General features: G+C 42.0%; 1 protein-coding gene across 1 annotated transcript in view; it reads right to left on the reverse strand.

The window, feature by feature from the left end:
- The window catches only part of radil2a (Ras association and DIL domains 2a), a 31,584-nt gene extending 6,962 nt beyond the window's left edge, over positions 1 to 24,622 (reverse strand). Inside the window, exons 1-13 of the mRNA XM_085157186.1 lie at positions 24,073 to 24,622; positions 22,813 to 23,157; positions 22,301 to 22,536; positions 19,755 to 20,083; positions 16,364 to 17,056; positions 15,411 to 15,448; positions 14,227 to 14,396; positions 14,040 to 14,152; positions 8,947 to 9,166; positions 8,556 to 8,728; positions 4,353 to 4,497; positions 1,087 to 1,268; positions 629 to 986 (exon numbers count right to left, since the gene is read on the reverse strand). Coding sequence (XP_085013312.1) covers positions 629 to 986; positions 1,087 to 1,268; positions 4,353 to 4,497; positions 8,556 to 8,728; positions 8,947 to 9,166; positions 14,040 to 14,152; positions 14,227 to 14,396; positions 15,411 to 15,448; positions 16,364 to 17,056; positions 19,755 to 20,083; positions 22,301 to 22,536; positions 22,813 to 23,157; positions 24,073 to 24,200 — 3,130 coding nt within the window. The 5' untranslated portion in view covers positions 24,201 to 24,622. The remainder of the gene's footprint in view (positions 1 to 628; positions 987 to 1,086; positions 1,269 to 4,352; positions 4,498 to 8,555; positions 8,729 to 8,946; positions 9,167 to 14,039; positions 14,153 to 14,226; positions 14,397 to 15,410; positions 15,449 to 16,363; positions 17,057 to 19,754; positions 20,084 to 22,300; positions 22,537 to 22,812; positions 23,158 to 24,072) is intronic.
- Between the last annotated feature and the right edge of the window lie 218 nt (positions 24,623 to 24,840).

The raw sequence follows: 24,840 nt of genomic DNA on the forward strand, positions 1-24,840 counted from the left end.
TAAAAGAAGAAGAGGAGGAGGGCGAAGCCACCTTTATGTGGACAAATATGCAGCCGGCCCACAGGGTCAGGCTGCTAAATACTCCCCTAAAGACTTAAAAGAAGTTCGGGATGGAGACAAAGGTGGGAGTCACCCTGTGCGTCATCTGAAGTAAAACCTGCTGCGTGCCAATGAAGCCAAGAAAGAACTACAAAAATGTGGTCAGGTTGTTGGCATGTGCACCAACTGAGGGGGTTTAATCTTTGTTTTAGTGACTGCTGAACACGTTCTACCCTCACTGACAACCAAAAAACCCACTGAAGCATCTGAGGAGCCAGAAAAACACAAGCTGAGCTCTGAAATGATTTGCAGTACTGATTAACACTCATATATTTTCATCAATGGCTTCAGGCCCTCGTATCCCACACGGAAGTTGTTGTGTTCTTGAAACATCTTTACAGCAGAAACAAAATATAAATAACTTTTATGACAGTAACTTCATACCAAACTTATGGAAGGTGAATGTTTGTTAAGGCCTGATGTTCAGGGTTCAAAGAGTAGATAAATAGATATTTAGAGCTTTGTTTGGGTTTGTATTTACTTCAGATTCGGACTGATGTTTCTTTCCTGATTTGTAGCACACTCTTACCTTTCTTTAGTTGGCGGGTGCCCTCCTGCAGGTCAGCCTCCAGCTCAGCCAGCTCCATCCCCTGTGGGGTGTTGGGTGGCGTGAGCAGGCAGGATGGGTCCAGCGCCAGACTCTTGTGGTAGCCCATGTCGGCCTGTCCTGGGAGGGTGTTCTGCAGCTCCAGGCTCTTCAGCTTCTGGGCCAGGACGGCCTCACAGCTGCTCAGGTCACCGGGAGGGACTCGGGCATGAGCTGGTTCCGCAGATGTAAGAGAGTCTGGGTCTACCGGGTCGGAGACCGCCTGTTCGGCTGGATCCTGGGCGACTCTGACCGCGGCCGAGGTCGCAGACTGGCTGTCTGTAGTTGTCTCATTGACAGGCTGAGTTTGGGCAAAGTAAAATTAATCAACAGCAGACGCGGAAACATCAAAGTGTCTCATTTACTGCCGTCTCATTTTGGCGGCACAGAGAGCTCGTTACCTGCTCCTCCGCTTCGGGTTCGGCTCGGGTTTCACTGCGAGGAAGCTGGCCGATGAAGTCCTGCAGACGCGCGAGCTGTTCAAACAGCGCCGGCTCCACGATGGGTTTGCCAAGCTCCAGGTGAAACGTGCTGCTGGGCAGGATGAGCGGCGGGTGGTTGTCGAAGCTCTCCAGGATGTCGGCTGCGCAAATGAAGAAGAGGAGAAGGGAAAGTCCAATCACCATCCATCAAAAACAACCTGAACTTCATTACGACTCTCTAATAAAATTTGATCCTGCATGTTTATGTGGAGCTGCTGGGTTTAGTTTAACGTTGATTAAAAGCAGTACATACACTACAGGCTGTTAAGAAAGGCTTTGATCATGGGTCACCAGACTGATACCAATTCTTTGTAATCAAGGAGACCAGTAAATTATGTTTTTAATTGTGACGTGCAACCAATCAGTAGCTCTGCAGGCAGCATGTTGCTCTACACCAGAATGGTGACTGTAGAGAGGGCGCATCAGAGCTGAATCAGAGGCGATCCCCTAGTCACCATCGTCGCTGCCTACACGGAAAATCTGAAGTCACCACAAATAAAAAGAAATGCAGCTTCATTAAAGCGCAAACTTCTAATACGTCAGCCAAACTGGTGAAAGGTGGTTCTCACAAACATCTGTAGCTCAGAAGGAGACGTGCCAGCTGAAACATTGTTTTTATGGTTACAGCGATAAAAGCGTTGTTTTATCTTCACTTAGAGGAGGAGTTAAATATTTTGTATCCTTCGCATGATGAATACCTCTCAACATTAGTGTCCAAAATCACTTTGTTGGAATCTGGTTAATCTGAAGTTGGAGGTGAAAAAGGTTAGAGTGAGAGTTAACTGTGATTGGTGGAAACAGGCTGACAGGCCAGGATTACTCTCCACCGTACGCCCACATTAATCCTGCTAATGTTCATTTTTTTTCCTCAGTTTCAGCTCGTTAAGCGGAGTCTTGCTCCCCTGATGAAGAAGCTTCACTCCAGCAGCTCTGAGTTAGAGAGTAAATCTTTTAACTCTGAGTTGAAGTTTGCTCGACTCTCTGGAATAGTTTTGTTTTCAGTTCATTTGCAAAACTAACAAAATATAATTAACAATTCATTTCTTTAAATAATAATCTTATAATATTGATTGATTGATGTTTTTTTTTACATTTATATTTTAACTTTGATTTTTGTTGCGATTGACAGCTTTGGGCCTCCGTAAATGTTCCACCTCGACCTCTAAATAAATATGCACAAAACCATGAAAGGAGACGCCCTCACAGCTGCACAGGACAAATACCTGACAATATAATGAGTATAACAATAAACAGGCGTCGTCAGCTGATGTTTCAGGAATTTCAAGATTGCTTCTCAGCTCTTCTTCAGAGCCTCTTCTTCTCTTTTTGTTTTTTAAGCACATTATCAAACCCGCTGCCTGCCCTGTTATTTATCATGACATATTCCTCAGTCAAAATTGTCTGACAACAAGTTTGAGCATGCAAAGCTGCACAACAGGTCGTTCTGATTCCTCCCGAGCGAGGAGTCTGATTACTGCAGTTTGCTGTAAACAAGGTCGTCTTGCAGGGAGGACAAAACTGAAAATGTTTCTAGTAACAAAAACAAACAAACACTTGCAGTATGAGGAACTTCACAAAAACTGCATTAAAATGCACTTTGTCAACTCTTTGTCACAGCCTTTTAATTAGGAAATCCAAGCAAAAGTAACGGGAACTGTTGATGACAGGAGAATGTATTAGGCAGCTGCATTTATTATTCATTCCCAATAAAAGTTATTACAAAAAAGGCATCACAGTTAGCCCAAACCCAATTTGATGTCTTTAAATTTGTAAACATGAAACATTCAAATATTTGCATACATATTAGGGGCATTAAAAAAAAAATTGTGCTAATTTGCTTAATCAGAAAATGTTGGTTTATTTTTCTGATTGGCAGCAGCTGAAGAACAGCAGCTCGTTCATCGAGTCAATTAACAACATTCTTCTCAAAGGTGCCAAACGCTCTCAATTACAGACGAGGTTTGGCTCTTTGAAGTTTGAGACGAGTCCAAACTCATCGTTTTTCAGCCTGCAGGGTTACTTTAGTGATGGGCCGTGCTTTAGCCCTAAAACAGAAGGTTTTCCTAAACCTGACTAAGATGTTTTTAAGGCCCGAAAAAACCAAAACATAAAGGTCTGACTAGGCCACCGCTAACCCTCCAACCTCATAATGTGACCTTTGCAGGCCTCTAAAATTGATCATTTAGAATCTGTGCATTAAGTTAATCCTTAATAATAATAATGGATTGGATTTATATAGCGCTTTTCAAGACACCCAAAGCGCTTTACAATGCCACTATTCATTCACTCTCACATTCACACACTGGTGGAGGCAGCTACGGTTGTAGCCACAGCTGCCCTGGGGCAGACTGACAGAAGCGAGGCTGCCATATCGCGCCATCGGCCCCTCTGGCCAACACCAGTAGGCGGTAGGGTAAAGTGTCTTGCCCAAGGACACAACGACCAGGACAGAGAGCCCAGGAATCGAACCGGCGACCTTCCGGTTACAGATACGCTTCCCAACCCCCTGAGCCACGGTCGGCCCAAATCGGGGCCCAAATGCTCCAAATGTCCGTTCCAAAAAAACAAACAATCTCTGAGTAGCACTGAAATTTAAAAACACTTCAAATTCTTTCAGTTATAATAAATCGATCAGTGTGGCTGTCCTCTCAGGTGTTACAATAAAATAAAGAGAATTTATGGGGCTATGACTCATGTTAGACTTTGACATGACTTTGAAAGCATTAATATAACTTTGGATGTAGCAGTAGCGAGGTTTGGAGAGTCGCTGAGGTCAGACGGGTTGACTTACAGTGCTGTGCTTCCTAAAGAAATATGGTTAGGCTCTTAAACACATTAGCAGAGGGAAGATTTATGAGAACTGGAGGATAGAATGAAGGTTAACTTGTTCTCAGGAAAAGTGCATGTAGAGACTCAAACACCATAATATGGAAAGAAGAAGACACTGAGAAGGACCAAACTTGAGCTAAGAACACATCTGAGATGATCCGTCCACAACAGCGATTCTTTCTGAAGCGTTCAAATATTTGGTGTTTTGGACACTGTGAGCCCGTGGGCTGTAGTTACACAGAGAGCTAAAAACGTGCTGCACACGAACAGAGCTGGTAAAAAGCCGGAGAGGCTAAAAATGACCACAGACGGGACACAAGGCTGCTACGTCATCGTTCAATAAGTCTGTTCTTTACCCGTTCTGACGGCGTCCTCTGCATCACCCAGTGACGGGTTCCATCCGGAGGGGCACGCCTTCCCGGAGTTGTACTCCCTCAACATGTGGTGAAGCTGGGCAGGTTTCAGAGCAGAGAACTCGGTCCTGAGAGAAACCCAGGATGCCTGCGAGGACATAAAACAACAAAGAAAAGACAAAAACATCAATAAACACGAGGCAAAGCTCCTCTGAAGCTCTTCATGGGTTAAAATATGGGTTCATAAAAGAATTTCCCTGATGGTTTAGTTTTAAGTAGGAGTCATAAAAGCTCCTTATTGGACTGTATTTTTCCCATCATGCTTCCATATGAGCAACTCTCTCATCTACATGCAAAGTATTCTAAACTAACTAGATAACATGCAAACAGGAAGCTGTGGTAACAAGGCCTCATGGGAAAAATGTGTCCACAGCAGCACTTAAAGTTTCAGTTCTTCTTGTGTTTACTCTCCGGTGAGAGGTGCGCGCTAAGTTTCACTAATCAACTCGTCCTGCTTGTTCTGTGCAGCGTGAGAACTGTAAACTCGCCTTTATCTCCACACTCTTAGCGGGAAAGTCCACATCGTGAAACATGATGATCGCCTCAGAGCTGCAGCCACTCAAGCAAACTTAAGACAATATTTGATATTTGATCTTTTGATGAGTGCAGCAGTATAAGGATACAGGTGAGTCACCTGGTTGTGTTATTGAACAACCAGGTGTTATTGATCCAAAAGGATCAAAATTAAATACTTAAAAAAAACATTATCCTTATAAATATTAGTTTAGTTTGTCTTTGTCTTCTTTGTACGATGAGCAGAATCCCAGAAGGCGATGTGCTTGTTCAGCTGCACAGGCCTTAACGACAGACAGACGCTGATAATGAGTGTTTTTCTGAAACATCGGGTGATGTCATCCTGCCAGCTGATCTTTCAGACACACCGACCTTTTCTCAGAGCGTCTGCTGAAAGTAGCTCGAGGACACGGAAACAGGTGAGTCGCCTGGCTGCATCATAGTGTGTTTGAAGTCCAAAATGATGCAAAATTAACAAAAACATAACCAAATCATACTCAATCATCTTTATCCTTTTTTATTTTATTGTATCTTTTTTGTTTTGTTAGTAAGATGACATGTTATGACATCATTCTGCCTGCTGATGTTCCTGAAACACAGAGGATTCTTTCTGCTGGACATAGCTTGAGGATAAGGAAACAGGTGATTCACTGCATACTATTCATGCATCTGTTACAAGACAAACTTTACAAACATGACACCTTTCATTCGGTCTGCTCCCACTTGAACTACTGAAGGTAAAGACTGTGCTCAGACTTGCTGGGGCCGACAAAAGCGGGAAGCTGCTCGGTCACAGAGACGCCACGCTGAGCCGAGGAGAAGAAGATGAACTACACAAACAACCCAAACTTTAAAAATGTCTCATTTTTAAAGATCTGATGTCTGAGATTTAATGTCCCCCTAAAATAAGGCCCTCCAGATGCCACGTTCTCTGGCACAACAAGCGACACCGCTTCCCACATCTGGTAATTTACAGCTGTGCCAGCGAGCCACTTCAGCTCTTAGCAGCTCCAGATGGAAAAGCAGAAATCTTCAGAGGGCGTGTGCCGTTTAGCGGCAGCCGCAAAACGACCTCATGCCAGGGGGGAGGGGCGGCGAGAAGCAGCGACTCCGAGGCAGAAAAGACGAAACGCTGCGCCCGTCAGATGAGTCATGGGTGGTGCTGCGCGTCATGCAGTAAAAACAGGTGGCAGCCTCACAGTGTGAAACCAGAGTTCTGGTTCAATAGTCAGTAAAAGTTTCCGTTTTTTAAACCGGGTGAATGAAACACAGAGAGTGTACATCGTGTTCTTTAATAATCAATAAGTGTGCTGTAGATGAAGGACTTCCTGAGGTAAAAATAATGGTTGATTTATATGACTGAGGTTATTTAAAGACAAACCATGTGACCTCACACTGACACAAGAAGGCCTAAATATAAACTCCTTACCCGCCCACCCCTCAGTCAGGGCCAGCTTAAACTGCCCTCATGTCCCTAAGTAACTTAACCCTTTAAAGCCGGTCAGAGCGGGCACGCTCCGTTTTGCGCAACTACATTTAAATCCCGGTAGCTCTGCAACCACGTAAGCTAGCGCAATAATTCTTTTTGCATATGAAACTGGAGGAGTTGTACTTCCATCTTATGCCATCAGCTTGTCCTCGGTCACAGTTTCCTTCCACATATAGTTTTGCAAAAACTGCATAAAAAGCACTTGCAGCAACAAAAACATAATATTCCAGAAACACGCTTTGCCGATCCGATCAGCTGTTTGTAACACTTCCTACGTCGATCTGCGCGAACTATCGCATGTCCTCCATGTCCTGCCCGAAACCGGAAGTGATGTCATTTTGCGGAAATGTAGTTTTTTACCATCAGGGCCTCATGAGCCTATACTGTTTTTTTAAAAAGTTATCTTTGACTTTATGACTTTCTGTGTTGTTTCTGGGATGCTTAGGACTCATATTGCACTGCTGGAAATAGTTTATTTTGATGCATATGCTGCTTTTTTTTGCAAATTTGCACTATAATATTTATTTTCATTTTTCCTGCAGTGTATAGAAATTGGTGTATTTCAAAAATAAAATTATGAAGACACTCAAAATAAATTTCCTGTGGTGGGAAACTATTTTGTGCAACTTTTTTGTATTTACAGTTTTGAGGGATAAGCCTCTTAAATTTCTCTAACTAGAAATATATGTTAAAAAAACAAAAACGATTTTCAATTTTTTTGTAGTTTATTGCACTTTTTTGCAATTTATGTAATTACTATGCACTTAATGCATGTATATTATTAGAATTTAGGCTGTAATGGTTGTATTGATGTATAGCAACTTGAAATGCTCCCAAAAATGGCTCCACAGCATGTAAAAATATGATATAAGCTCTGGCGGACTTGGTTCTATGGTAGGTCTTAAAGGGTTAAGTAACTAACTGAATGACCTTCTAGGTGCTTTGTACCTGGGGAACTTTGCAGGTCTGTTTCCCTTCAGTGGCTCAGTGTTTAATAACATACTAAGTGAGAGCTCAGCTTCCTTCTTCGAGTAAACAGGATCTGAAAAGGTAGCTAACAACCTGCTTAAGGAGGGACTAAAGTGGCGAGCTACCGCAGCACCACACAGGCTGAAGTGTAGACGCAAATATGCCAGGTTGTTCTCCGATTGTCTGTCAGCCTTTAAGATGAGTTTTCTCCTCTCTGTGTTTGAACCGCTCCTTAAACGAGGCTTTAACCTGATAATTTATAAAGTGTTAGTCCGAGCAAACAGGATATCCTCATCACACCTTCACTGTGACATCAGGGTTTAAAACATTTTAGTGTGTTTACTCTGTTTCCTCATACGAATGTTTCTCAGAGGACTGCAGCTGTTCTCAAGGGGACAATAACCATAAAGCAAGAGCCACAGACAGCCCTGGCCTCGGCTCTGTGGCAGTGCTGTCAAACATGTGGCCCGGGGGCCAGAACAGGCCTGACAGTGCGTCTGATTCAGCCCGCTGTATGTTTTCTTTTTTCTTTTAATATGATATCGGTTATTTTGTGGTAAAACAGAAATCCTTTCTTCTTCTTCTTTCATTTTTTCTGTTGCTTCTTCCCTTTCAATGCTCATTTTCTTCATTTTTCTTTCCGTCTTTATTTTTCTAATTTATCTATTTTCTTTCTTTTTTACTTTTCTCTCTTTTGTTCTTTCATTTCTTTCTCTCCTTCATTTCATTTTCCTTTTGTTCCTTTCTTTGTGTCTTTCCTTTATTCTTGTATTTCCTCTGTTCCTTCTCTTGCCTTTCGTTGTTTCTCTCCTCCCCCTTTTATCCTTCTTTCCTTTGTGTGCCCCTTTCCTTTCCTCCTTCTCTTCTCATAACTGGTTTTTACTCGTCCAGTTTAAGATCAAACTGGTCTGTAAGGGGACCACAATCTAAAAAGACTGACACGCTGCTCTGTGGTGTTACTGGTCACCATAATGTTTGACAGAAGGAGCCAAGAGTTTGGAAAATGTAATTGAGCTTTAGATTTCCCCAAAAATGGAAAGTTTTAAATGAGCCAGAACCATTTAACTCGTACACATTAGAGGAAATACTCGGGCTGGCGTAAACGTGACTCTGCCGCTCGGCTACACCCGCCTGCGGTAAGACAAACAGGAAAGGAAAAGAGGATGTCCTCTGACCTGCAGCAGGGTTTCTTTGGGTGTGGCCAGCAGATTGACAGCAGCAGAGAGCTTCTGGAAAAACTCTGAGGCCAGATCACCCAGACCGATGCTCTGGATCCAGTCCATCAGCAGGTCCAGGTTGGCCCGGATCTGCACGCCACGGGACCACTGATAGAACCCAGCGACAGATCCTGAGCAACGAGAGAGGACATGAATGATATTGAAGTTTATTTGCACGTCAGCTTTCATTAGAAGTTAAAGAAAAAGAAGCATAAACATTCTCATACATATAAAAGAGCAAAATAAGACAAAATATGAGAAAACAATAAGAAGACAGACTAAAAAGAAACTCACAGTTAATATTACATTATGTACATTAACATAATGTAATATTAATAACAGATCTTACCTCTCTCCATGAGGGTGTTGAAGAGCGAAGCATTGATGAAGAAGAACAGGTAGGCGCAGAGCTGTAAGGCGATGTCTGGATGCACCTGGAAGGCCGTCAGCAGCTTCAGCGCCTCCTTCAGGACCTCCAGGATGTTCTCAAGACCATCGGGCACTCGCAGCTGACCGCTCTCTGAGAAAGGGTTCCCATCCAGCAGGCCAGACAGGGCTGAATACATGCTCTGTGGAGGGGGGTGGAGACATTATGAACTACTGACATGAACTCTCTTTGTTATGCTGTGACTCAAGAAACAACTGAAAGTATGTAATGAGATATTAGGGCCTTCTGAAGGTAAAAACAGTAAAAAATAGTGAATTTACAAAAAAGGGCAAATTTAAATACGCAGAAAAACTTGTGTCTAATTTATAAGTAATTACACAAAGAGAGGTGCAACACAAATCACGTGTAAGATGTGCAGGACATCATAATTCAAAGACAGGAAGGCATTCACAGAGTGAACAGGAAGCCCTGCAGAAAAGCCCGAGGCCCACAGCACAAAGGGCAGCTGTAGGGACGTGAATAGCCCGGTGCTGCAGTCACACCACAGTTTGACTTATTTCAGACACACATGCGAGTATTTTAAGGGGTCCTTTTCTTTCCTGATAAACTAAAGTCTTTTTCACACAGTTTTTTTGCGCTCCTAGAATAACGTCTGTTTTTTCTGCTAATTTGCTCAAAGAATAAACTTAAAGCATCATTTCACGGTTATACTTGCATCTCATTTTGTTCTCGTGCTTCTATACGTCTCACTGAACAAGAGCACCTGTTGAATTGTTGATCAGAGCCTTTTTTTTAACTTGTAAATCTGTGCAGTGCCCAGAAAAGCTAACTAAACACTCAAAAATGATTCATACAACACAATCTGTTTATAACAGTTTATAACACTCCCTGCTGTTTGTGTGGAAAACGTGGGCATCTTTCTGATCTCCTAGAAAGTGAACTCGATGCTGAAAATCTGAGGCTGCATGGCAGCAAGTTTGTATTTACTTTGAGCTCAAAAATCCACCTGCAGCTTGAAGGAAGCAGACTGTACACCGACAGATTTACAGTGTAGATAAATAAACCTGCGAGCTTGTCGTACTGAATACTACCTCGCCGTCAGCTCTTATCGCTCCTCGTGCTGCTGCTTACACAATTCTGCCATTGTTTCACACGCATGACATCAACCGCTGCCTCATCGAACACACCAACACGCTCACACAACATGACTAAGATAATGAGCTCAGACACGCTGACAGAGGCCGTAACCCTGCATGCCTGAGGCAACAGGTCAGCTGATAGTTTACAGTGAAACTCAGCAGACCTGCAGGTGTTGAGCTGGGCTGATGGTTTAAAATTACTTTCTGTGCACATAGACGCCTTTTTTCTGCTTCTTTAACACATTTTTTCCACAGATTTATTTACAGTATAGTCACAAATAGCTTTAGCGGGGAGAAAAAGAAGAACTGAAGAGTCATACTTCACAGGAAATTAACAAAAAGACCCTTTTTGACTCCTCCTCCCTTCCTTTTTGTCTTTTGGGTGTTTCTCATATGACGACTTGTCTTCCTCTGCAGGAAACAGGCTCATAGCCGCTAATCCTCCCTTTCTCCAACAGAAAAACAGTCAAGTGAAACATGTATAAGTAATACATGTCAAGACAATTCAGAGTATATTATATTCTCAGTAAAGGTGGAGCTGAGTGAATACAGAGCCTCAAAAGTGATAAATTAATGTCTGACAAACAAAACACTTTATAAGGCTAAAAACATACAATAAGAGAATTATATTTTCAGAAAGTCATTCAAAAAATCTTTGAGTAAACAAAACAGGACAGGCTGTTCCTGCTTCCTTCCTCAGAAGTTGCAGGGTTGTGGCGGTGGTGCAGTTTCTACTCATAAAAATCCTCAACATCCCAGACTGGTTTCAGATTTGTAAAAATATGCTGTCGGGCATTTTATCTCTAAGAAGGCAATTATTAAAGTTAAAAACAACTGAAATTCCAACCCCTCCCCCTTTTTTAAAATCTCTAACATTAACATATGAGTTGTAGTGTCTTATGCTCAGATTTAAGGTGGATTATCTTTCTCTGTCAGTCTTCCACTGCTAAATTCTTCACATTTAATGTTCTCTAAAATAAAGCTCAAACACCCAATCCAATGAACCTTAATCCGCCATTATTTTGGAGTGGACAAGGGCTTTAAATGTTTGTGCTTTAATGTTGACTGGATTTGGTGTAAACCAGACAGCCTTAAAGTGCCACTTCAGTCTGGGAAAGTCACATAAAATCAGCCTGGGAGTGCCTCTTAGGCTGTAAAACTACAAACCCGACTGCTGTCAAATCCAAATCCAGACACAAGATGATTCCCAACATTCACAAGTCTAAATCAAAGAGTGTGCCCAGAGGTTTTAAGGGTTTGGAATAAATTATCTTCCTAACATCTGTCAGTTTCTCACATTTCCTTTTACAGTATCTTGTGGTGTTCCTCAGGGCTCCATTTAAGGTATTCAAAGGCTGTTTTCTTGTATTTGATGGTATACTTGCACATAAACACTAGGGGTGCAACAATACACAAAATTCACGGTTTGGTTCGATACTTTGGTGTCATGGTTCGATATTTTTTTGATACAAAAAAAATGTTCATGCCTTTTTAATTTGTCATTTATTAAAATTATAAATATAGATTTTAACTCAAAAGTACAGTTTTTAAATTTAATGTTGCTGAAACAACAAAATAATAATAATAAAAATAAATCTATCTGATCGAGAAATCACTCATCTTTGGAAAAGAGAGTTTATTACAGAGAAATGGCTCTTTCCAAAATAAAAGCTATACTATAAGCTTCTTCTGGGCTATATTCTCAGCAGCATATTAAACATATCAGGTCCCCATAAGGAGAATCATGTGCTAACGGCTGACTAAATGACTCGGGTAAAGTTTGTAGCATGCGTGCTTGTTGTTTTTGTCTGCTTCCACTTGTCTTTGCACTAGGATGATGTTGGAGTAAATGTGCAGTCATATTTGTTGTGTTCCCACTAGTGCTGTCAGCGTTAATCTCGTTAAAATGACGTTAACGCCATAACGCGGCAAATCTCCGTTAACAAGTTACTGCGGATCGCCCGTGTGTGGGGCTGGACGGCGTCAACACATTAACGAGCTAACTGCGCTAACGCACTAGTTCCCATCAACTGAGCATTGCGTGGCACATCCGACACACTGTTTTACTTTAGTCCATGACGGGCTTACCTTCAGGGTCATGCTTCACATGAAAACCAAGATAGTTCCAAACGCCAGATCTGAATGAGGGTGGGGGAGGTTCAATTTTGGGTAGCGTAGAGGCAGCTGCCATGTTGCAACAAGCTTAGCTTCTGTCTTACTAGCTTGTGCTGCGCTCAGTGGATCTGCACTCGACAGTGCAGCCTAGGCGGAGTAGTCGAACGCAGATCCACTGAGCGCTCAACACAGACAGCATCGTCAGAAGAAAAGTTGATAAAATGAATACAAAAATTTGTATTGTTCGATACATATGCGTACTGAACCAAAAGCACTGTATCGAACGGTTCAATATCAATACGAGTATTGTTGCACCCCTAATAAACACAACACAGAGTGAATATTATTTGTGCGTTTGTCAAATTCATAAGTCAAAACATATGTTGTCCACCTAAGTGTACATGTATAAAACTCTCTGAAAAGTACATATTTTTTTAAAAAAAGTTCAAAAATCTGTTTTTCATGCCTAAAGATGAATAAAAATACTTAAGAAAAAAATCCTGATTGAGGTTGTCATTATTCATGCATGAAAGGGTTAAGGTCAGGGGGATGCTGGAGCCAGCTGTCACAGGGATAACACAGACACAGTCAGCCCTTTACCCTCACATTCACACCTTCTGGCGATTTAGAGCCACCAATTAACCGAAGACGCAAGTCTTTGGACTGTGAGAGAAAGAGAGTACCTGGAGTGAACTCATGGGAAGAACATGCAAACTCCACACGGGAAGGCTTCAAACCATGAGGTCACACTGCTAACCACTGTATCCCCGTGAAATAACAACATAGAATTCATGACTTAGAGTATAAAGACCTAAAAAAACTGTTTGTAATAGATGCATGTGGACATGTTGTTAAAGTCGGTTGGTTATCACATCTTAATCTGAAGTTGAATCTTACAGCTACAGCTGCATATTTTTAACTTGGGTGGATGCAGATTTACCACTTTTGGCTTTGCATCATTGGGCGTCTTTGCACAGATATTGCCAGATATGTTCTGGTCAGTCCTGCTGATTATGAACATGAAAATGTGTTTTTCATTTTGTTTGCTGCATTTTTCTCGACGTTTGCTTTTAAAAATATTCTGTCATGTAACTCGAAAGCTGGAGAACATTTTCACATTGTGGGTCTGCTTTTGTTAATCAACAAACCAAAGAGAGAGAAGACTGTGTTTATGTTGCACTCAGTGGAAAACAGTGTATTTAAGACATTTAAAACATTTTAAAGACCAGCAGACACCATCTAATTATCTTTTTGACAAAAACAGCGACAGTTTGTTTTTAATTGTTCAATTTTATGTCAGATATTCTCCATCCGCCATCCTGGCTAAAGAGCCACATTTACACTAATTATGTTTTCATTTAGTCTGCAAAATAATAATTCTGCTGTTCATTTTTCTTTGTGTTTAAATCCTCTATAAACCACACTAAAACACACCTGCTGTTCTTTAAAGCGTTTTGCAATGTAGCTTCAACATTAAAGAAAACGCTCACATTGCAGTTCTGGTTTATGTTATTTAACAAACCAGCGTAGCCTCGAGGGAGAGGACTGTGTGTGTGTTTATGTCGTGGTCAGTGGAAAAGACACTCGCTCAGTATCTCACAGGCCTTTCCTGCCTGAGAGTTTGTGTTTCCATTCTGTTATTGTGTTTTCTGTCTGGACGACGCTCAATGAAAACAGAACACGCTGTTTGCACTGGACTTCCTGGTTCATGTGTGACCAACACTGAGATTAGAGAGGCCAAAGGAGATGTGAAACATGTGATGTAATTTTTATGTGAGCTCTTTATGTTATCAAGCCAACCTTTGTTAGGTAGTAGACGGTCTGCTGGAAGGTGAACATGATGACTTCCTCCAAGACTGTCATGGCTTCCTCACAGGCTGTCCGAGTGGATGATATCTCAGAGTCAAGCAGACCTGTAGAGACATACAAATAAGTCTTAACAGCACACACACAAACACAGACAGCGGTGAGAATGATGAATGCCCACCTTCATCCTCCTGGTCCAGCCTCCATGGCAGCAGCTGTGGGACTTCATGCTGGATGAAGTGCAGCAGTTCGATGGAGTTAGCCATCCACAGCACCAGCGGCTGCAGGCCTGGGATCAGCTCCTTCATACTGAGCAGCTGCAGCTGCTCCGACTGCTCATCGCCAGAGCTCCTGATATAAAACAACCAGTGGGAGATTAGATCTGAAACAAGCCTGAGAAGACACTGTGAGCTGTCTATAAACAGAAAAAGGTTGTTACAAACACCCAAGTGTCCATTCAACAAATGTGATATTTATTGTATTTTATTGAACTACTTTAACTTTTATGTTCTTGTGTTTAATGAAAAATTTAATTTCCTGGTTTTCTGGATAAATAAACTCCATCTTATCCTATCCATTCACTCTTAACTTCCCCGTTAAGGTTTAACATTTAACTGATTAGTACTTTGATAACCAGTCACGTGTTGTTTTGGGAGGTTTGAGTTTACTAAACAATTAAATGTGGGATGTTTTAAAAATCAAGCAATTACTATTAATTCTGCAGATTAACTGATATTTAAACTTACTATACGTATGTTTTGCCTCCAACATGACAGCCATGCTAGTCAGTAGTCTTTGGTTATCTAGTAAAAAAAGTGGTCTCCATGTCTGCTTGCTTCAAACCATTTACAGTTAACTTCCTTTTAAATTTCTGCAAATCAGCAAAATACTGTGCGTGGTTAAGCACAGTTAAACACAAGTTCCTGCTCCATTTCAAGAAGCTGCGTTTTGTCTTTTCCCAATAAAATGAGTTAAAGTTTCTGATTTGTGATGGACTAATTAGTTAACTGACTGAAAGCAAATGTAGGAGGTGTTTTTATGGGTTTGTTATGATTTGCTGTGGTTTCTACTGCTACACAGCTGTTCGCTCGACATGTCATGTAGGTCATATGATCCTTTGGATTCCTCCCTTTTATTGAAGCCCACACAATGACCTCTGACTCAGAATCTGTTGACCTTTGATAGCTTTTCTCTTGCTGAGACAGACAGTTTTTAATTCTCATGATTATTCGTGATCACAACACAAACTTAGCTTTTTGTGCACAACCTAAAATTAAAAGAACTTAACATTTTTCTAGAGGATCATGTTAGTTTCATTTAGGAAGTATAAGAGGACATATATCTTGTGAAAACACTTGTACTCACGTTTCTGGCTGGATTGCTGCAAGTTCCTTTGTCTTCTCCTGAGGGGGACAAAACACAGATAAGACATTATTTCATGGCTGCTTTAAGTTTACTAATGATGTACCAGGGGAAAAACCCTATTGTTGTGTTCAAAAGCTGCTGTCAGGATATCCGAACATAATGCAGTGTCAGTTTTGCTACTGCAAAGCATGCATACAGGCATTTTTGGCCTTACTGCACATTCAATAGGAGTGGATGACCATCTAAATGAGTCATACAGATGTGATTTGATAATGTTTGTTGCACACAATTTACTGTAAATTGTACTGAATTTTATTCCCCAAAAAGTATGTTTTATCTTCCGTGTGATGCGGCTGTGACAGGAATGTTGATTTCTTTGGAAAGCCAGGGGAAGTTGTTATCAGAATGAGTGCGTAATTATTGTAGATGGAAGGCTCAAAGCTGTGAGCAGTGCCTGGGCATTTGGTTCTGTCCTGCAGCTCTTCATTCAGTCCTCAGTGTGAATGTTTAGAGTCAAATCTCACATATTTCATGTCCTTAAAACTGAACCTAACAGAGCACAGATCAACTGAACCTGATAAGGAGCGTTGCTTACAAAGTATAAAGGCAACCAAATTACTTTTTCCAGTATTTAGTGACAATTTCTAACCAAAAATTGCTCCATAATGGAAACTGCAGAGCACACAATAGCGTCTGTGTGATTTTTCTCAGCGGTGCACACACACACAGAGCTCTGCGACATCAAAAACGGACTTTAAAACTTTTTTTTTCTTAACTTCTTTCTAGTATCAGAGCTGTTAGATTTTTAACCTTAACCTTTTTAACCTTATTATCACTCACATTTGACAACCCTAACCCCAAGCAAAAAAAAGAAAAAAAACTGACTGGAAACCCAACTGCCAAATAATGCTTTGGTCATGAAATTTAACGTGCTGCCGAGTTTTTTTCCTTACCCATGTAATGAGCTGGATCTGATTGGACAGCTGAAGCAGCAGCTGTCTGAAATGCGTCAGCTCAAACGTGGAGGCTGAGTGCTGGATGCAGAGACTCAGCAGGAAAGCCGGTGTCAGCTTCGGTTCATTCCCACTGGGGTCCAACATGTCCAGGATCTGTTGTAGGACTCTTTCCTCCTGGTCGAGTTCATAGCTCAGCAAAGCCTCAGTGCCCTCCAGGTCTCTCCAACGAGGAGGTAAAGGCTTCCTCTGGAGCTTTTTCCTAGCCACCAAAGAGCCGCATGACAAACAAGAGGTCTTTGAGTCAGAGTTTGGGCAGAGTCTGGTCATCCAAGGAGGCGTGTGGAGTGATCCTGGTTTGCTTGTAGGATCCTTAAACATGAACAAGTAGTGTTTCCCCAAGCCAACCAAATCTCCCGGATTCAGTTCAACCTCCTCTTTAAGGAGTAAACCATTTCGGGTCACAGGAGCTCCATGAAGGGGCTTCAGCATCGTCAGCGTCTTTCTGTGCTCTCCTCCTGTGGAAGTTTGGCTGTTAGAGTCCAGTCGTCTGACACAGCAGTGCTGTGGTAACACATCTGGAGCAAACAGGAGGATGTCCACCTTCAGCCTCTCCTCATCTTCTCCAGTGTGATGCTCCCTGCAGCAGCCAAAGATGGTGGTGGTCCCACTCATGAGATAGATGACAAAATCCTGCAAAAAAAAGAAAAATAAAGAAGACATTTGTATCAAATGTTTCGCACAATAAATTCAGCTGCAAAGCTGGCAGATCAACTGCTTTGGTTTCCATTGTAATATCCCCCGTTTACGCTGGTACGCGCCCCCAACTCCTCCTGGTGTCATCTTTGGTAAGCTCTAACTGAAGACCTTGGCAATATTTAACTGTGAAGCCATATAAATTGGGTTACAACTTCTAGAAGTTCAAGAAGTTGTAACTCAAATATACTTTATCCAATCTGGCATAAACGTTTCATTTAATCTGCAGGTACTGACTAAAATGTGATAAGCACAATCCAACATTCATGACTTTGTCACTGTGGGTTCCGATCAAGACATAGGAGTAGTGGGTGTTCTCTAATGCCGCCTATTGGGCACAGGAAGTGATTTGTAACTCGTTTGTGGAACTGCCAATAAGAGTTTTAGCTTTTCCTTAAATCACACCTGTACACAGAAAACTGATGGTGGATGGAAAGCAGTAAAAAAGACTCTTATTCTCCGTTTATCTGCACAGGTTTTGGCTGTGATTACAGTAACGAGCGCAGCTCCTTGCGAGTGAAATGCTCTCGCTTTTGGACTCTGTACCACCAGCGAAGACTTCCTGCTGCGTCTTCCATGACAGCAACAACACAAGCTTTCATTTTGCGGCCTTAATTCTTCCTCTAATGCAATTCTATTCTTCAAGCAAACATTCATTCAAAGTAGCAGTCAGCGGGAAGCCTGGGATTGATTTCCTTGTGTAACACTTTGGAAATAAACCAGGAGTGTGCGTGCAAGCAGCAGTAGGATCATCTGGTAAAAGTACAACTTGAACTGGCAGAGCAAGGCGGGACAGGAATGGAAGGGCTTATGAGCGAGACGGTGAGTACCAGGAGCTCAGGGTCACCACGTTAAGACTATTAGTCAGGCGATGATAGCCTATCATCTCTGCTGCCTAAAGCCAAGCAGCCTCAGCGTGAATGAACAGCATTCATATGAGAGGGTGTTATTGCTTTGTTACTTTTAAGATATAAAGGCTATTTACAGACAAAATGATTAATAACTGGGATGCATTGCTGTAATGGGTAATGGTCTCAACCAATATTCCACCAGTCAAACATATGCTGACTCCACCATCCTGACTGAAACACACTCAGGCTTGCTTAAAAACGCAGCTCATTCAATAACAATAAAAACTTAATGGGCATCGCGCCACCGCAGAAGTTGTGGCTCAGCATCAAAACTCTGTCTCCACTGAAATAAATGCCAAATTCAGTTTTGTTTCTTTGGTCTCCAACAACACAGTTTCAAAAAACAACCCAAAAATCAGCTTTCAGTTCCTGTTGCATGACCGCTAGTCCGCCGCAGACCCGCCTCGTTCCTTTGCTTTGGCTTTGGGTCGACCCATTGTTGCGGAGTAAGATTAGGTCGGCTGCAGCTCTCAGCGTGCTGCCGTGCTCCCAGCATCCTGCTCAGTCAGCAATCCCCAGCAGCGGGGATAAAAACACTGCGAGAAAGAGCTTCCTGTTCCTGGGAATGGGCTAAAGCCACAGCGTGCTCTCTGGTTTACTGTGCAAAAGAGATTTTTAAACAGGCGATGTTGACAAGGACAGATTTTGGAAGTAAGGACAGTTCGAAACAGAGGTCAGGTACACTGCTATGTTGATTACAGCACAGCAGTGTTTACACGCTACAGTTTATCCTCCTAATCAGGACTGCCTCTTTATTCTGCCAAAGATCCTAAGCAGGTTTCCTTCTGACAGAAGGTTGAGCACTCTGTTCTTCATCCTTTCATTGACACATGATGACACAGGGGTCACCCTGAGCCCGAACAGGATCACCTGGTCGTAACACACCTGTGTAGCAGTGATTCCGCCCTGTCTGACTCTCTGACTGAGGGATTTTCTCCTTGCGTTACATAACAAGCTCAGTTTGCCACTATATGTTTCTCTTCCTCTTGTCTCTTTTAAGCTTATTTGCTTACACGCTCACAGGAGACACTCAAGGGCAATAACAGGTCTATTATTATACTTAACTAAAACTTTACAATAAAAACGAACCTCAAGTCTTTAAAATGTCAAAGAAGAAGTTCAGAAACTGCCTGCAAATCTGCTTGATTATAAGTTTTCAATCATCTGTAGGTCAGCTTTAAACTTTGGATACTATTATTGGCAATAATTTGGTTAAATGTGACTGAAAGAGAACAACAGCACCCACCTGTAGCTGATATTACAGCAGCACATCATTCTCTTCATTTCCAGATCCATATTTTTGTTGTTTGACTATACCAGAGCAGTTTTGCATGAGTTGCAGGTAAAATAAATAAACAAATAAAATCCTTATTTCTCTCACACGGGGTTTCGTGCAGGCCCCTCAGTTCAACCTCAATCCAAAACAAGCTGTTTTAGCTTCTCCAACTTTAGACTAACTTTCATGTGATTTGCTACCGCTCACAAATAAGCAAGTGGGTGGGACTTCTCTCCCTGAGTTGACCAAATTAGGCTTATCCTCTATGTGACATCATACACAGCCCAGGGTAGGAAAAAAAGTAACTGAAACTGAGTGTTTAGAGCAGGCTGAAGTCTGAGCTTACAGGGATAACTGGTTCCTACAATGAACTCATTATCTGAAACTTTGGACTGCTTAAGGTAATTATAGTTATATACAGATACCCTTAAGTTGGTCTGCCACTCACCTGTCTGTGGCTGTAGCCCTGCAGCAGGAGGAAATAAGGGAAGTCAAAGGGTGGGTGGATGGAGTACTGGGTTGTGTTATCATCGCTGCTCTCAGTCTCCTCCTTTTCCATGCCAAGACGCAGCACTTCCTTGTCGGCCTCAGCCTCGGGATCCTCTCTGAGCGCACTCTGTTGGGCCTTGCTAGCCTCCTTGCCCATCGCGGACAAATCCATCTCGCTGAGGCTCCTCCAGATGCCGAGTCCATCTGTGTCCTCCCCACTGCTGTCCACAAACAGGGAGGTCACTCTGGAGCGGGTCTTCTGCAGCTTACGAGCCTGGGCATTGATCCCTGGGTGGACAAGAAGATGCTATGTCATCAAGTGTGTTGACACCTGAGTATGTTTCACGACTCATTTTGGTCTTTATCTTCTTACTATAAAAAGCTTCCAAAGCTTGGTGCAGTAATTAATTCACTCTATGCTGATGATGCTGGACTCTATCCGCTTGTTAGTCTCTTAGAAAAAAATGATCTAACATAAAATCCACAGAGCCCGAAGACGTCTTCGTTTATCAGGATCTTCATTACCTAGAAACATCCGGCAGCTCTTCTTCTTGTGGTATACTTAATCTCAATTAATCAATCTCAGGTGTGCTGCAGTGATATTTCTAACTGACAGATTCAAGGCAGAATTGCACAGGGTTAAGGTCAAAGATGACTTTTGTGATTATTACAAATTAGTAGTAGTTCACAGGTAATACTAGCCCGACTACAGCTTATGTTACTCAGGTTTTTGTATAATTTAGTTCATAACATCTACCTAATTAGATAAACAACAAAAAAGAACATCATATAGATCAAACTAAATATACTAAAATAGAGATACACAGAGTGTTTGATGCTCCAGATGCCTCATGTCACTTAATTAAAAAATAACTAATTCAAATTCAGAAATAAACCGTTTAAAATTAAAACAGGACAAACACAGCAGAAGAATGGACTTCTCAAATTTGTGGCCTCAGTTAATAATGTCAGCTTTAGACAAACTTTGAATCAGCGCCAGGAAAAACAGAAGAACTACCTCTCGTGTTTATAAAGTTATCTTTACGATAAACAGAATTCCTCCCAAAATGACTCCGGTCATCCGAGCTGACTCCAGCATAACACTTTTCTGCTCTGGCTTCAGTTCAAATGCAACATAACCAGAGGAAAAAGGGGGGAAATGTGCAGGGAAGGTGAGATGTGACCACCTCTATCAGATACCAGCAGCCGCTCTGTCGGCCTGACGTAACACAAACACTATTCAGCTCGTTGGGAGCCATTAAGCGAGGTGGAATGTCCACAGGGTCCGGCTTCACACCCGGTGCTCCGCTGCCTTATCAGCTGTGGAAATGGGTGTTTTCCACATTGTTCAGCACTGCTGTGACAGGCTGGGCTTGATGCCTAAAAACCCGACGGAGGTAAAAGGCAGCTTTCCCCCGATCAGAGAGGAGGAAGGGGAGGGTAGATCACGGAGCCATGAGAACCAGTGCAGAGCTGCACAGATATAGAACTCGAAACGCCAATATTTGAATGTGACTTAGATAAGTCTTGTATGTATTAAATCATTTTTGTACTCTCATGTGCCACCAACAGCTTCTCAACGGCTTTCTATGTGAATCACCCTGCATGAACTTTTCCATGAAAACTGAAAGCAAAGCAACACTAACTAATGCCAGCTTAGAAATGGAGTCTATTAATCACCAACAAATTACCGGCTCAGAGAACAACAAAGAATCTAACAAAAACTCTGCATACAGGGAAAAAAAAATCTGTCTTTAATTTTAGTCTTTGTTAATTTGGTCTACCCTATAATGAAACCTGTGACTGCCTGTGTTTATACTAAACTTCTGAAATCTTAAAATCTGACAAATACCAACCAGTTTCCTGACAGCTAAAACAAACTAAGAAAAAATCTCTAAACATTCTTAAACTAATAAATGAGAAAACTCAATCTGAAAATGAAACTGGAACGCTAAAAACTAATAGACACTGTAGACTAAACACTGTACCTTTTTTAAAATGTACAATCAGCTCAAAAACCGTCATTTTAAAAAATGAAGAAAACCTTCAGTAGAAATCAAATTATAATTAAGGTTATCTGTAATTTAAGCTTCGCGCTATCAGACCAATCCTGATTAAAAAGCCGTCAGAGTGTCGGTCCAGAGCTAAAAAGGACCACAACAAGCGTGAGCCAAAGTCAACAGGACCGCTCAGCCCCCAGAGCGCAGGAAGTCAGCTCTGACAGAAAGAAAAACACAGCAGCTATAGGCCTGGTGGGAAGAGCCGCGTTGTGCCTTGATGCTTTGCGAGGACCTTATGGACCCTTGAATTAAAGCAAAGATAAGAGCAAGGCAGCTTTTGTTTCCTCCTGACCTCTGCTGCATGTCTGTTTGAACCAGTGATAAGAGGCACAATGAAACGCAGCAATAAGAAACATCTAAGGCTCCCAAGGCTGAGGCTGAGTGATTGATAACCCCAGTGGGAGGATGTTAGGGTCACTGTGCAGGTGTTAGGCACCATGCATACCTGCTGTGATCGTGTCCCTGTCCTTTAAACTTTGCTCTTCCACGCTCGCCCGCAGCTGGATCTCAAAACGCCTGGAGAAGCCATCCTTCGGCTTCCACAGCGACTGCAGCATCAGGGGCCTCTCGCTGTCACCCACAACCCTAAAGCACTCTCTCTTCCACTGGTTATCAGCCCCCGTCTGGCCAATAACGTCGCACAGCACGTAGTTGTTGGGGTCTTCTTTTTCCAGACAGTATCTGAAGAGAAAAAAAAACAGAGAAATGAAGCATTAGCAATAAGTCTGGAGGTTGATTTTCACACTGAAGCTGTCATAAATGTTTCTGATTTCTAAGTTTCCCCCTTTTTGTCCTCAACAACTGAGTTTTTTAAACAGGCGATGTTTAATTCTCACATGTTAAAATCTAGTTTGACTTAAAGGTAGCACTACTTCACTTTTACTTTGTTTCTTTTAGGAATAAATCTTATTGCAAAGACTCAACAACATGTTTTAGGACCAAGAGAAAACCTCTTACCTTTCCAAGGCCTGCTTCACCAGCTCCTTTGCACTGGACTGAGTGGTAGCCAGCACACTCTTGTAGTTGGTCCCCTGGCAGATGTCACTGCCAAAGATCTTCAGGATACCAGGAATGGACATTTGGCTGGATAGCTCAGCCGGGTCGTCCACAACCTGGAGGTCTCCAGACAAGCTCCTGCCACTACCACTCGCCACCTGGACATGCCGTCCACCGTCTCTCAGGTCGGGGCTTTGGTTGAACACAGTGGAAAACCTGTTGTTGTGGCGGCGAATTTTGCTCTTGGCTGGCTGCCGGACGCCAACGCTCTCAGCAGAGCGGACAGTGCTGTTCGAGTTGTTGGACCTGATTGGAGTGAGAGGACAGAACACTAAAAGACCCTGCACATGAACCATGATCTGTCTAAAGTTCTCCACTTCAGACCCAAATTTAGAACTGAAACAAACCAGGATTTTGTTTTTACGGTTATCTAAACTCATCAGCTAATTGTTTGGTCTCTGTGAACCTATTTAAACCTTTACATAAGTCATTATGTTTCCTTAATCAATAGACAACTATGTTATTTTCATTTATAGCATTTCTAAAGAAAAAAATAAAAATAAAAAGGAGAAACACAGTCATAAAATCTAACTGAAAAGAAAACATGGGCCAAAATACTACATATAAAAAGTCATTACTAAGGCTGTGTAATTACTTCATTAATTAATATAGTTGCAATTAAAGCTATAACTTCGTTTTTTTCTCATTATAGGTCTACTAAGACCAGATATAACTCATTTATCCTTTAGTACAACAGCTCAAAATAAAGTTAAACGCAACGTAAATGAAATTAAATGTTAACTTATTAACAATATTTTCTCCATAGTCTTAATTTCTAATATTATCATCATTACAAGCATTAATCATGCACATCTTTATATTCATCTCAACATCAAATCACTTAATTTATTGGTGCACTGGTATAAAATGCAGATATAGCAATATAAATGATGTCTTAATGTGCAAAGTTATAACTGGAGCTGGCTAATGCGTATACTTAAAACGATTACATCTTCTAAAACTAATGCTGCTGCGATTATAAACCTTTATGTTTCTACTGGAGGTAGAAAACAGGGCAGTTCTTGTTTATGCTAAGAGCATTTATCGTAGGTTGGAGTTACTCTCCAGTATTCTACACTGTAAGATTACTGCTGTAGTAAAGTGGCGATATGTAAATACAACTAATTAAAGTAGATTGGATTAAAGCATGTAGAGACTTACTGGACAGATCCATTGCTGGGTTTCCTTCCCAGTTTGGCCAGGCGCCGTTTGGGAGAGCGGATGAGTAAACCCACGGGAAAGTTCAGGGTTTGTTTATTTACGTGGCTGCTTTTCTCCTCCGAAATCATTATTTTAACGTTTTTTCAGCTTCTACATAAACATGGCGAACATGGCTTTATTCACAGCTAGTTTTCACGATAAGAAGCGAGCGCAGTCCACTATTTCGACTCCCAGAAAATCAGGAAAATGTGTGTAAGTACTCCAACAGTGTATCGGCATCCATGAGAGAAGTTCACATTCCCACATATGGTGAAGGAGAACCAACTTCAAGCTGCTAAAATCGGACCGCTGGAGGGTAAAATCCAAACTGGAGTCGACGTTAAGGAGGAAATACAAAAAAATAGACGCTTACGTTGCTTTTTATCCGTTTCTGAGCTGTAAAACGGGTGAAATCAAAGCCAGGTCCATGATAACAAAGCCGTTAACTCCGTCCGGAATTCTGAAGCGGACTGAATGAAACTACCTGCTGCTGCACGAGCCACTACAGCAACACGTCACCGCGGCGTCACGGTAAGGAGCGAGGGGGCGGGGCTAATCACAGCAACACGGGCATACACAACTGTCTTTCCTACTTTGTGAGGACCTGCGGGCACGTAAAGCGGAGTCTCACTTCTTTTAGTCTAATTAGTTAGCTAGTCTTTAGTCTCATCATACTACTTGCATAATACTATTAACCTGCCATTAACGTAAACACTAAAACCACGAATA

This window comes from Neolamprologus multifasciatus, chromosome 4 (assembly GCF_963576455.1).
Source record: "Neolamprologus multifasciatus chromosome 4, fNeoMul1.2, whole genome shotgun sequence".
Lineage (NCBI taxonomy): Eukaryota > Metazoa > Chordata > Actinopteri > Cichliformes > Cichlidae > Neolamprologus > Neolamprologus multifasciatus.